Genomic DNA, 14,098 nt, shown 5'->3' with positions numbered 1-14,098 from the left:
TTCTGGCAACAAAGGGAAATAGCTTATTGATCTGAGGATTTCTATTCCCCCCCCCCCTTTCTCTCCTGTATGGAGACTCAAAGGGGCTTACAATCTCCTCCCCCCCCCCCACAAACACTCTGTAGGTGGGGCTGAGAGAGCTCCGAAGAACTGTGACTAGCCCAAGGTCACCGAGCTGGCATGTGTCGGAGTGCACAAGCTAATCTGGTTCCCCAGAAAAGCTTCCACAGCTCAAGTGGCAGAACAGGAAATCAAACCTGGTTCTCCAGATTAGAGTGCACCTGCTCTTAACCACTACACCATGCTGGAAAGCCCCACACTGTGCCCCCATCTGAATCCCCCCTCCGCACCAGCACACCTGTAAAGCGTACTGAGAAATCCACAGGAGCCCCGGCAGAGATTGGTCACAGTTCCAAGCATCCCATTTGCCACTACTGACGGATCACATCCAATGCTCGCAGCTACTCACTGCTGAGCCGCAAAGCAGCAGGCAAATTCACCTGCTGGCATAGTAGGCAGGGATTCCCAAGCAATTTCCCAAAAAGAGCATCCCAGCCCGTGTAACCCAACACTGCCTGGAGTGAAGCAAACAGGTTTTCGGGCACTGCAAGGGCAAAGGGGGCCGGTGCTCTCCCCCCCCCCACTCCAAGCCCAGCCCTGGCAAAGGGAAAGAGCAGGGATCTGGACAGCAAAGGGGATGCTGGAAAAGAGGAGTGGCAGGAGGAAGGGATGGGGTGTAGTTTGTTTTGCTGGGTGGAGAGACCCTCACTCCCACACAGGGAACATTGGGTGGTCTAGGGGCTCCTCCTCAGCTCCCCTCCTCACCTGCCACCAGCAGCGTTGGATCCTTGAGCGCGCCCACGGTCTGGCTGTGTGTGGGAGAGATGGCTGCCAGTGCCTCTCACCTGCCTCCAGAGGTGCTTGGGCGCCCACAGCTTGTCCGCATTGCTGGCCCATCATCCCCCCCACACACACACACACAGCCGGACTGGTTTTTGTGGGCCATGGGCGCGCTCGCGGAGCAAACGCTGGCAGGCGGGTGAGGCCAAGGAAAGGCTGACAAGTCCGGCTGTGTGTCGGGGGGGGGGGCGATCATGGGCTGGTTCGCTGCCTCACTCACCTGCCGCCGCCTGTTGTTGCTGCTGCTGCCGGGCTCCCACTTGGCTTCCCTTCTCGGCTTCTGCCTTCTTCTGTGCCGGCCAGCCTGGGGAGAAGTCTTGTGACTGTTTGCAGGCAGGCCGGAAGAGAAAGCAAGGAATGCCGGCTCAGAGGGAGGCGGAGCTCCCGCCTCCGAGGCTCCTGATCTCGATGACTCACAGCCCCTGCAGAGGTCAGGAGAATGCCTGGGAGGGCGCGGCTTTTGCCCGCCCCCTGGACTGGACATTCCAGGCCACCGTCCTTGCTGGACTGGAGCATGATGGGTAACTGTGGGGGACATTTTGGCGCCCCCACGTGACTTTAATCGGTGCGCCCGGGGACAAGGGGTACCCCACGTCCCTAGGGAAATTCGCCACTGCATATTACTTACAGTATAATCACAATATATCTTTATGAATGGTGTATGACTTATCTATTGACTTCATACTCGAAGTAATTGCATATACCAATTAGTTCATTGCCTTGTGTCTCTATATATACAGTCCATGCTTCTTCGGCTTGGCTGGCCTCAGATTTTCTAGTATTGGTTTGACTGTCTATATTTGCTGATCTGTTTAGTATCAGACATCTACAGAATTTGTAAAGTGAGGGAATTCCAGCACTGAAATGGTCCTGGCCCTCATTCTCCCCCCTTCAAATATTGCAGAATGTATCCTTTGAACAATATAGCTTCCCAATTACAATCAATGGACCCAAAAGCATCTCATTCTACGCTATGTACTGAAAACTAGAGCCATGCTAAATATTTTCTACTTTCAGGTTTGGGAATAGAAGCCGGCATTTCAGTAGGGTGCATATTTTTCTTGATAAAAGCAATTTAGATTATGGTGGTGTTGGAAAGTACCATCAAGTTGCAGCCAATTTGTGGTGGCCACCCTAAGGTTTTGAAGGCAAGACCAGAGGTGGTTTGCCAAATGCCTCCCTCAGGATAGCAACCCTGGACTCCCACAGTGATCTCCCATTCAAGTATTATCCAGAGGCCACCTTGTTTGCCTTCTGAAATCTGGCAAGATTCGGCTGGCCTGGGCAATCCAGGTCAGGGCAATGTAGAATATACAACCACTTTTCAAATTCTGTGAATGCCTGATACTACTCAGGAAGTTTGAGTTCTTCAAAGCGGGGGTTCCTCTGCCCCGTGCCTGGTCCTGAGCAGGATCGGGCCCCCATAGGTCCACATGAGTGGCAGACTAATCTGGAGAATCATCTTCAATTCCCCACTTTCCCACTAAGCCATGTTCTCTGTCCCTCCCCCAAACGTCCCGCTTCCTTATGCATATGCCCTTAGCCGGAAAAGGCCATCGGAAAATACACATTTTGGTATGAAAAGACAGTCAGGAACTGTAAGTCAAAATTGCTTCATACTTCAGGCAGGTATCTTTTTGCAGTTTATAGATTTTGTTCAACAGCTCATAAATTAAACTTGCAAGCTGCAAAAGGTCTGAACTCCCCCCATAAAAGCCTTCTAAAGCTGCTGCTAAAAATTCAGCATCCTTACAGATATTAGGTCATTAAAAAGCAGCAGGGGCATTTTTTTCCTCAACAGACAAAATCCCAATTAAGGGTTCTTTTTGGAGGCGCAGAGTTCAACAGGAATTATTATTTAACGTTTCTGAAACTTGCTATCCAGACAGAGATCAATTCTGACCTTCTCCTCTCTTGACTTATCATGCGGTTGCCAGCCCGGTTTGATTACTTTGTTAAAATCAATGGTGAACAAGGCTGTTCGGAGACTTGTTCTCTAAGACAAATGACCACCAGCAGTATCAAATGAAGATGGAACTGAGCCTGACAGGAGGTTTTTATTTATTTATTTCCAGTGGTAGTCCTTACCGCTGTTTGCAAAAATGTTACACTCATACGGTTCTTGCTTGCCTTCATTCTAACTTGGTGACTTTGCCACAGAGCCAAACTGAACTGGCTGAATAACACTGCAGTCTAATCCTGATCTCTGCATAAACTCTGATTGTACCTGAGGGGGGAAAGGATGGCATTGGAGAGCTCCAAAGAGCTCGTCTGGATCTCATCATCGGCCCTTTCCCCACTTACCGTTTGCTGCACGCTACTCTCCCCAAATAGCGCGGGGTCCAGCAGCGCTCCCCACGAGTCCGGGCGGCGACAACGCAGCCACCCCGACTCTGCCTCTCTCATGTCCCCTCAGCGCGCGTCATTTCTGGCGCTGAAGAAACGGCACCTTTCGATGACCCCGCGCAGAGCGCGGGGCAGTGGGGAACACGGCCCCACGCCAGAAATGACTCGCACTGAGAGTAGTGCGCCACAAACAGTAAGTGGGGAAAGGGCCATCCTCGCACACGACTGGAGCAATTGTTGATTTTTGGAAAGGCTAAACTGAGTCAGTATGGAAGTCAGTATGGAAGAAGGATGGCCTTAACAGCTTAACTGTATCATTAGAAGTCATTTTTATGCAATGCAAAATTTTGCCACTGTTAATCTACATATCCAGCTTCAGAGAGGGGATAAAAATACCCCTGCATATGTGGGCCAAGTACAGAGAGAGCAGATGTTTCAACAAACCGAGGGAGCCCTTATTGTAGAAGAACCTTAAACTCACATTACCTCACTAGATTTTAGCATCCACTCTGAATTGCTTGGCCAAACTAGAATGGCTGCTGAGATCTTGCGCAAGGTTTCAGTTGTCATCACTTGCCATGAAAGATGGTGAGTGAGGGAAGAGGAATGTGCAGGTATGAAGACTGGGGGGAGTTTGGGAGGGGAGTAGAGCCAGGAGGGAAGGAAAATGAAGAAGATAGGAAATGGTGTTGGAGGAAGGAAATTCCCCTCCTCCTGTAGATCTCTGTTGCTTTCTTCTATAATTAACTCTATGTAACAGGTTGGCTGTGTTTGTTCTGCTTCCTGTTCTTTCAGAACTCTATCATCTGGAGTTAAATGAAAAAGTGCAGCAGACAGTAGCTGAAAGGCAAATGCCTATAGTAGAATACGTGGATGTCAAGATTCACGATTACAGTAAGTTGCCGGTCTTTTGCCCTCCTGCCTGTTCATGTTCTTCCATGGAGCAGCAATGGCACAGTGTTTAAGAGCAGGTGCACTCTAATCTGGGGAACCGGGTTTGATTCCCTGTTCTGCCACTTGAGCTGTGGAGGCTTATTTGGAGAATTCAGATTAGCCTATGCACTCCCACACACGCCAGCTGGGTGACCTTGGGCTAGTCACAGCTTTTCAGAGCTCTCTCAGCCCCACCCATCTCACAGGGTGTTATTTCCTTATGTTTTATGGTATATTTCTGTTATTTTTTTATTTGGGGTTGGATCCTACAACTGTCTTTCACCAAGTCTAATTCTGTTGGAGGAAGAGTTTCTCCAACACTAGAAAAGTTATCACCATAGAAAGTCTTAATGAGAAAAAGTTTCTCCACTGGGGATGAACTTGTTGAAAGAGAGGCACAGTGGTGAACCCAATATATTTTTCCAGCATGTGAAACATTAGGCGGTGAATCATTTTGAGGACTTGGAAAGGGCCTAATATATTTATAAAATCTAAAGTAAATGTTTGAAGATTCTCAGCAGTTGCACAAAGTATTCTGCTGACCTTTATAAGAGGCAAAGTCCTGGGCATGTAGAGCAGCTAATGAATTTGTGTCTGGTATCTTTAGACTGAAAGCGTGTGCATTAATAACAGTAGAGTTATACCGGTTTATGCCCATTAAAGTCTGTGGTAGCGCGCGCGCGCGCGCGCGCGCACACACACACACACACCTCTTCCCCAGCTTTTATTTTATATAAGCCGTGTATCTTTTGTGTTCTGGAATCAAAGGAAACGCTCAAAAAAATCTGTCTTCATCACCCAAAGTGTCGCAGCTGTTATCATTGGTTTGCACATCATTTCTATTTATGGAGCCACACTTACTATTTTAGCACAAGCTAAAATCTATTTCCTGGTCACACTCTGTCTGGTACACATCATGAATAATGCACAGCCGCTGCCCAACGTTGGTTAGTTTGTCCCTCTGCTGACGCCAACAGCACGTGGTGTGGTTTTACCTAATTGACAAAGCGGCAAATGTCTGCAGACTAGTAATTGTGCGGCTGTTTGCTTGCGACCCTCCAGTGTTTCCGAGGCCTGTTTTCAGGGGCGTACCTAGGCAAACTTGAGCCCTGGGCAAAACCTGAGTTTGATGCCCCCCCCGGGTGGCCCCCACCATGACCAAACAATAATTTTTTCCACCAGGTCGTTTCAAAGTCACCATCACATTATAGAACGTCCCCCAACTCACAAATCTGAACATAGCAATGGGCCATGCCACACAGCCGAAATAATATTTGGAAAACATTTTCAAAATGCTTTCAAAATGTTTTATTACTGCTATGAAAACATTTTATGGTGTTGTATCCAGTCCCCCCAATTGGGGGAAACAGCATCACTTTCAATGTTATTTAAACTGGGGGGGGGGGCAGACTCTCCCTTTAAGGTGGATTTAAAAGGAGAATCTGGGCTCCCTGGTTTAAACAAGTGATGCTGGAATCCACCCCCAAACAGCATCATTTTAAATGGTGTTTAAACTGGGGACCTCAGATTCTCCCTTGAAATCCATGCCGAAGGGGGTAGATTTAACAACAACAACAACAACAACAACAACAACAACCTTTATTAGGCACTGAGAGAATAAAAGAAAGAAAGAAAACAAGCATTGGTGGGAAGGGAGTGAATTTAAAAAGAGAATCTGGGGAAATTTAGGGGGTGCCTGTTGTCAGGGGTGCAATTATTAAGATAGCAGCACCAAAATTTCAGAGTGTCTTCGTGAGACCCTACTGATGATACCACCCAGATTTGGTGAAGTTTGGTTCAGGGGGTCCAAAGTTATGGACCCTCAAAGGTGTAGCCCCCATCTCCTATTAGCTCCCATTGGAAACAATGGGGGCACTCCCTTTGGGAGTCCATAACTTTGGACTCCCTAAACCAAACCTCACCAAACCTGGGTGACATCATCAGGAGAGTCTCCCAAAAAATCCCTGAAATTTTGGTGCTGCTAGCCTAAAATCTGCGCCCCCTGCAGGCCAAAAAACGGAAAAACACTGAAAATACAAAATCCCTCACAAACCTGCAATTTTGTCGCCCACCACAAGGTGGCGGCCAGGGCAGCTGCCCACTTTGCCCAATGGGAGGTACGCCTCTGCCTGTTTTCAACACTCCAGCCTATCTGTCCCCACACATCCCTCGCTGTATGTATATTTAAAGCCAAGTGGCTTTCCGTGGGGTGTCGCAGGGCTAATGATAACACATCTGCTGTCCATTAGCAAGTCTGATGGAATAATTAATTAGGCAAGAGGAAGATTGCAAAGGAAACCATTGAAACCTATTAGCTCAGCAGGTCTTAACAGTGTTGGAAAAGCCGCTGATGCTGTTTTGAGCGGTCAGGCCTTTGGTAATGGACACACTGGGGTCAGGTTTATACACAAATTAAGGCAAGAAGTGCCTCCTACGATGATAATGGTGTGCAGGCCCTAATGGGTGCCCAGGTTAAAGTGGGGCACAGCCAAACAATGTTCCAGCATCTATACCTTCAGCCAGTAAGAAGGTATTGAACTCCTACCAGCGCTGTGCTTAATTTATGCCATCCAATTAAGTATTTTCTGGTTCATTTCAGGCAATTTTACCAGGGCAAGCGCAGCTCCATTCAACCCCCCTGGAGTTTGAAATGAACAGTAGAAACTCTTTGTCTTAAAGCCCCTTAAGCAAAGAAGGGAAATGGCCCTCTTTTGCTTGCTGCGGTGCATTTTCATTCCGCTCTGCTTCAGCCGTTCCTTTCCTCTCTCCCCTGGCGCTTCCCAAATATTGGTTCATGGTGCTGTCACTTTCCACCTGCCTAAAGGGGGAAATAATACATATCACTGGCTGTTAATTGCATGTTTGGTGCATAATGGAGCATCTCAGAGCACCCCGGCTTTGGATTTCTTGTCATCTTGGATGTGACAGTGCGGCTTTTCTCCTTGAAAGCATCTATTCCGCTAGGTGGTTATTTGCCAAGCTATTTTATCAAATGTCATTTTATTCCGACTGAGAAGCACTCGCAGTATTACAAAAAAGCCTATTCAGTACAACAGCCGTCTTCCCAAATGTAAATGCTGTTCTCCTCTTTTGCTCCCTCTTTCTTTCTTTTTCTGTCTTTATCTAGAATTGCCAATGCAAATTTTAAAGCCGGCTGTCTTCGTGGAAAACCAGCACTATCCATTACTTCTGGTGGTGTGAGTAGCATGATCAATTGCTTAATTTTATGAGTGTATCCAAACTCTCAGCCAAGGTTGCCATTTGCGAGACGATAAAAGGAACATCTAATACCTACAAATGTCCTCTTTTGAATTTGAAAATTCTGACTGTCCCAAATCATGGTAGGGGAGGAATCTCAGCTGGAATGATGTGGAAAGCAAGTGGCCAGAGGCGGAGCCTTAACAGGGTGGACCGGAGCAGAATCTGGAGTCTGTCAGTTTTGGAACCCTAGTAGTAGACAAGGCAACACGGTGTAGTAGTTAAAATCACTGGTCTGGTTCAAATCCCTGCTGTGCCACGTAAACTTGCTGGGGGCCCGGGGCCCAGTCACCCACTCTCAGCCTCGACCCTGGTAAGTATTTGGATGAGAGACGTCTTAGAAATACCGGGGGCGTGATGCAGAGGCAGGCAATGGCAAACCAGCTCTGAACGTCTCTTGCCTTGAAAACCCCACTAGGGGTCACCATAAATTATCTGTGACTTGATGGCCACACACACACACACACACACACACACACACAGAGAGTAGTAGTAGTAGTAGTAGTAGTAGTAGTAGTAGTAGTAGTAGTAGTAGTAGTAGTAGTAGTAGTAGTAGTAGTAGTAGTAGTAGTAGTTACCTGCTCAGCATGAACAATGGGGCAAAATGATATTTTCATACTGGTTTCAGTATAAGTATGGCCAAAATTTGGGGAACCCTTCAAACAGTGGTGGGATTCAGCCTATTTGTACCAGTTCAGTAGAACCAGTAGCTAATTTTTTTTGTCTAGTTCAGAGAACTGGGTGTAATCCCACCACTGAGTCCTTTCAGAACCGGTTGTTAAATTATTTGAATCCTACCGTTGTCTTCAAACCATTCTCTTATAACAGGAAAGGGGGCGGGAGCAAGATTTTTCGTTTCTTCCAACAGCCTCGTATGGGAAATAGGAGGCTTTGTACATAAATGCCTACAAATTTCAACAAGTATTTAACAGTGTAAGAACCTGCCTTATGGTCAGTCCATCTATTGCTCCATCTCAGTTTGGTCTACTTTGAGTCGTAATGACTCTGCAGGGACTCAGTATTCATGTGTCAGACTACTCCCATAATCCTAAAGGGTAGTTATAAGGGCTGTAATGTCCCTCTACCAGGATAGGTGCAGTCCAACATAGCAACTTCAAAGGGAAATGGAGTTTGGACAGATACCTGCTGGCTCAGGACAGCTGACATAAAACACTAACCCCAGTGTCCCGACTCACACCTGTAATAGTATACATTACTACATTATTTTAAGCCTCCTTCTACACTCTAAAAATCTACAAGTCTTTCCTTTAAGATATTGACCCATAAATATAATTACTAATGCTCCCTAATAAATACTTATCATTTAATATAGGAGGCCATCAGGTTTTTTCACACTTTAACACACACTTTCACACTTTCACACTTTTCCACACTTTAACAATCCTTTCCCAGAGAATGTTTGACTCAGCTGGCTAATGTTTTTTATTGTTTGTTTGTTTGTTTGTTTGTTTGTTTGTTTGTTTGTTTGTTTGTTTGTTTGTTTGTTTGTTTGTTTGTTTAACCCCGCCTGTCCCCGAAGGGCTTAGAACGGCAAACAAAATCATAAAACACTACTACATTTAAAACAACAATCAATACATGAAGACAATTTATACAATACATATGACTTAAAACAGTCCCAAGATGGCGACTTACAGCGAGGACCACCTTTTACTATCTTTGACAGGCGAGGCAGCTGCCCTCCTACTTATCCTGCTCTGACTTATCCACAGTGATCCATAAAACAGTCACCTGCAGGCTGAACTACTGCAATTTGCTCTTCACAGACCTGCCCCTGAGATTGACTCAGAAATTAATGCTGGTACAGAATGCAGCTGTTAGACTTCTCACTGGTACATCGGTGAGAGAGCAGGTAACACCTGTGCTCCGACAGTTGCACTGGTTGCTAGTGAAGTTTAGAATCAGGTTCAAGGTTTTGGTTATAACCTTCAAGGCCCTGAGCAGTCTGGGACCCTTGCATCTGCAGAACCGCATTGCCCCATACTGCCTACAGAGGATGCTCAAGTCCTCCAACAAAAACCTCCTGGTGGTCCCTGCCCCCACGGATGTGTGATTGGCCTCAACCAGAGCCAGGGCCTTTTTGCACTGGCTCCAGACTAGGGGAGCTCTCTATCAGCTGAGACCAGGGCCCTGCAGGATCTTCGTTCCGCAGGGCCTGTAAGACAGAGACGTTCTGTCGGGCTTTTGGTTGAAGCCTCTCGTGTATCCTGATGTCATAGGCTGGCCTGCCAGCAATAATCAACGCCTCATCATTCTGTATTGCCCTTCTTGTGGTTTGCCCAAGCTTGGATCGTTTGTAATGAGGGTTCATATCCAAGCTGGGCCATGCAGTCTTCCATAGGCTCGACAATGTGTGCCATCTTGAATTTTAATAATAGATATTCCTAGTGTATTAGTGAATTAGTGAAGAGCAGCAGTGGCATAGTGGTTAAGAGCAGGTGTACTCTAATCTGGAGGAACCGGGTTTGATTCCCCGCTCTGCCGCTTGAGCTGTGGAGGCTTATCTGGGGGATTCAGATTAGCCTGTGCACTCCCACACACGCCAGCTGGGTGACCTTGGGCGAGTCACAGTTCTTCTGAGCTCTCTCAGCCCCACCTACTTCACAAGGTGTTTGTTGTGAGGGGGGAAGGGCAAGGAGATTGTCAGCCCCTTTTAGTCTCCTACAGGAGAGAAAGGGGGGTATAAAGCCAAACTCCTCCTCCTCCCCCTCCTCCTCCTCCTTCTCCTCCTCCTCCTCCTCTTCCTCCTCCTCTTCTTCTTCTTCTTCTTCTTCTTCCTTCTTCTTCTTCTTCTTCTTCTGCTTCTGCTGCTGCTGCTGCTGCTGCTGCTGCTGCTGCTGCTGCTGTATGTTTGCATGCTTCCCTGAGCTGGACCTTGGTCAAGGAGGGAGGGTTATAAATTTAGTAAAATAAAATTAAAATAAATAAAAATAAAATAAATTACCAGTCCATCACGGTGGTCGATCACTGCCCTCCTTCAGCATGACCAAAGACCTCAGTGTTCCGTGCTTGGAGCTTGGTGGCTCCTTTCTCCATCCCCTCCATTCTACCAGCTATGAGTTTGCAGCTGGACTCCTGAATAGCTGACATATTGGGGTGGAGAGCCCTTTTCTGCTGCCCCCACTGGTTGAACCCCGAGGCTGAGCACTTCCTTGCACACTCTCCTCTAATTGTCCTTGCCTGTAACCTGAGCTCTCTTATTGAGCCAGCAGGACAAGGATAAATAAATGAAGTCAAATGATCACTTTCTTTGCAAGCGAATGAGGGATGACATTGGCGATGAGTTCCAAAATGTCACCCTGAAGCTTGCTTGAAGGAAGGACAAAAGCGCTGCGTGAAGCCTGCCGTTGCATCACATCAAGCGGCTCTCTGGGGAAATGTGCTTCATTATGCAAGTGCTTGAGGAAGATTGGGACTCATCAAACTAACAACACTTGATTAGACAGACACAGAATGAGGATGCGCTGCTGGGGTGTGTGCTGAATGCATGCAGACTAGCAAAGTCACGTGTGTGGGGGGGGGGGGACTGTGGGAGGAATTTACTCAAATTACCAGCAGTCACCAAAGGGGAATGGAGAGAGGGGTGGGGAATAGCAACATCAGGCCTGGGATTTTAGCGTAAGCCCAGCCATCTCCCCAACCCTTTCCTGCAGGGCTGCTTAATTTCTTGCATGAAGATGCCTTCAGTTGCTGCCAGCAACATACCTTCTAATCAGTGGCAGGATTCAAATAATTTAACAACCGGTTCCGGTGGTGGGATTCAAATAATTTAACAACTGGTTGTTTACAAGCACCATTTTAACAATTGGTTCTGCCGAAGTGGTGCGAACCTGCTTCAAATCCGGGGGCGTGGCCGGGCATTCCGGGGGCAGGGCATTCCTGGGCGGAGCTGTGGCCAGGACGCAGCCGCTGCGCCAGTCCTTGGGTGGGAAACGAATGCACGCAGGCGCAGGCTGCCACGCATGCCTGCTAGACTGCTTCAGTGCTGCACAAATTTCCAAAACGCTGCAAAGACTTGAGCCATCCAGGAGAGCTCCCTCTACTGGGTGGCCCCTTATTTGCACGCCGCCAATATGGTGGCCCCGTGGTCACACATGCCCACAGCTTACTGAGAACATTGACTGCTGGTTAAATTTTTGTTTCGCTGGGGGGCTGTGGCTCAGTGGCTTAAAATTAGGGAGCTTCATGTGTCCCACCGTTCAGATCTCCTGTGTGTTTCAAAACCTGAATAGCCTGAGGCCAAAGTATCTTAGGAAGTGCCTCTTCCTATATAATTCTCTTGCCCCCAAAAATGTGTATGCTAGGTTCCCTGTTGTAGAGGGAAGCTGCAGCATTTTCTGTTGTGGTCCTTTCCAGTTAGAATTCTTTACTCCAGGATGCCCCAACCCACTTATCCAATGTTACACGCTTGTAGGCGTGTACACTGCAAAAAGTCAAACTTACATTTATTCAAGTAGATTCTGTTCATATTCTTGTTGCAGATGATGGAATGATAGAAACCTAATTTAAAGAATACATTTCCCTCACACAAATGGCCAGCTATTCTGGCATCACGTGTGTGCAAGTAAGAGATATTTGTTTCTAGAGGAGAGACCTGCAGAAATTTTTGTCTCCCTTGCAGTCCAGGTAGAAAGTAAGCAAAGAACGATGGATACTGAGAGAGAAGGAGGAGGGATCAGAGGGCAACTCCCTGGTTCAGATAAAGAGAGGAACATCCCATTCAAGAGATAACACTTATGCACTTAGAGTGATTTAGCACCCCCAATGTCCAGGAATGCTGAGTCATTCACTCCAACCCTGTTGCCCTTACTTTTTGAACAACCAAAGCCCCTTGTATTCGGGGAAAGTGAAAAAGATGAGCTTGCTTTTTTTTCCTGTTTCAGCGATGGAACGCCTGGCACCCAGAGCGTGACGGAGAAGTTTGAAGTGAACTGGGAGAGTGTGATGGTCAGCTCCCACGATACAATTGTGATAAAGTTTGATGGCCGCGGGAGTGGATTTCAAGGGACCAAGCTGTTGCATGACGTTAAAAGGAAGCTGGGTGTTTTCGAAGAGAAGGATCAAATGGAAGCTGTCGGGTAAATAGCTTAGTAGACCTTTGGGAAGTTTGTAATTGTTTGGTTAACATGATCCTTGGGCAATGAGTTGTCGTACCACTTTTCCATAAACACCATGGGGGCGCTGCAAGGTTACATGAATGGGACCCCAGCCAGAAGCTTCATGTCTACTTTCCTTTTGTTGTTAGAGCATCTCTTGCCAAATTGGAACTGGGCCTAGTAGAGCTTTCTGGTGAGTGAGACCTGGGCCTGGTAGGACCTAGCTCAGAGGGCCTGAAAGATGGAGATTTTCCACAAGACGTATGGCTGACAATGGCAACAGGCTATACCATCTGGTCTCCTTTGCTGCACCCAATTAGATCTCATGCATCACTGCTGTGTTTAGGTCTCCCCATTATTCCCTTTCCGGGACCAGTCTCTCCCAGTGTGCAAGAGCGTAGTGTAGTGGTTAAGAGCAGGTGAATTCTAATCTGGAGAACCGGGTTTGATTCCCCACACCTGAGTAGCAGAGGCTTAGCTGGTGAACCAGATGTGTTTTGCACTCCTACATTCCTGCTGGGTGACCTTAGGGCGGCCACAGTTCTCTCTGAACTCTCTCAGCCCCACCTGCCTCACAAAGTATCTGTTGTAGGGAGAAGAAGGGAAACAACTTGTAAGCCTCCTTGAGTCTCCTTACAGGAGAGAAAGGTGGGATATAAATCCAAACTCTTCTTCCTCCCTGATTAAGTGTGATACCCTCTCTAACGCACTTAAACTAGACTAATGTGAGGAAACCACTATTAGGGTCCCAATTTAATTATTAAAATTTTACTAGAGATTAATTAATCATATCTTGTATGTTTTTATTCTGGTGTTTTAATGAATGTGGTATTGTATTGTTGTTAGCTACCCCAAGCTCAGCCTGGCTGGGAAAGGGCAAGATAGAAATTAATGTAATTTAAATACCTTGCCCTACAGGTAGCACTTAATACCTGTGAGCGGCAATATTTAAGGCAGATACTTCCATTGACTGACTGAGATCTGTTTTGTTTCCTTTTCTTAGTAAGATGCTGGGGAAGCCATATGTTGATAAGCTGCGAGTTGCTGTGTTTGGAAAGGTGAGTGCAGCTTTTACCTTTCAAGGGATGGCTGGCTTTTTAGTCCCACATCTTCATGTATGGCAGTGTTACCACAGAGTAACGTGTTTACTAATAGTTAGCTAATAAGCTTAAGCCGACAAGGACTTATTAAATAAATCATTTTTATTTCGGACCCTCAGAGGGTCTGTTTTAGAATCAGAGGAGTCGCCCTGAGTATACAAAAGTCACAGTTCTTATAGGATAAAGACAGCTGATGCATCATAAATGTTGCAAAGCCAAACCCTGTCAATTCATGACGTTTCAGTATTCCCATCATTGTTAATCATGGCGCTACATTGTTAAATAGCATTCTTAAGAATATAGTTTCTCACATGGCTTGACTCTCTTTCTTTGCTTTAATTCTGCTTGGTCAGTTATTTTCCTCTACACACACTTTCTCAGCTCATTGCTAAGTAAAAGTATCTCTTCTTTGGAATGTGGGAAGAGACAACAGGGGCTGTTTTG

The 14,098-nt window shown here is 46.8% G+C and overlaps 1 protein-coding gene across 5 annotated transcripts in view; it reads left to right on the top strand.

Moving 5' to 3' along the window:
- Window positions 1-14,098, top strand: part of DPP6 (dipeptidyl peptidase like 6) — a 643,433-nt gene that overhangs the window by 615,190 nt on the left and 14,145 nt on the right. For all 5 annotated transcript variants that reach the window (XM_048511783.1, XM_048511785.1, XM_048511782.1 and 2 more), the window contains exons 18-21: window positions 4,042-4,140; window positions 7,307-7,376; window positions 12,342-12,536; window positions 13,558-13,612. In XM_048511783.1, coding sequence (XP_048367740.1) covers window positions 4,042-4,140; window positions 7,307-7,376; window positions 12,342-12,536; window positions 13,558-13,612 — 419 coding nt within the window. The remainder of the gene's footprint in view (window positions 1-4,041; window positions 4,141-7,306; window positions 7,377-12,341; window positions 12,537-13,557; window positions 13,613-14,098) is intronic.

The sequence above is a fragment of the Sphaerodactylus townsendi genome, linkage group LG11 (assembly GCF_021028975.2).
Source record: "Sphaerodactylus townsendi isolate TG3544 linkage group LG11, MPM_Stown_v2.3, whole genome shotgun sequence".
Classification (NCBI taxonomy): Eukaryota; Metazoa; Chordata; class Lepidosauria; order Squamata; family Sphaerodactylidae; genus Sphaerodactylus; species Sphaerodactylus townsendi.
Note: the sequence above shows the minus strand (reverse complement) of the source record. Positions and strands in the feature narration are given on the sequence as shown.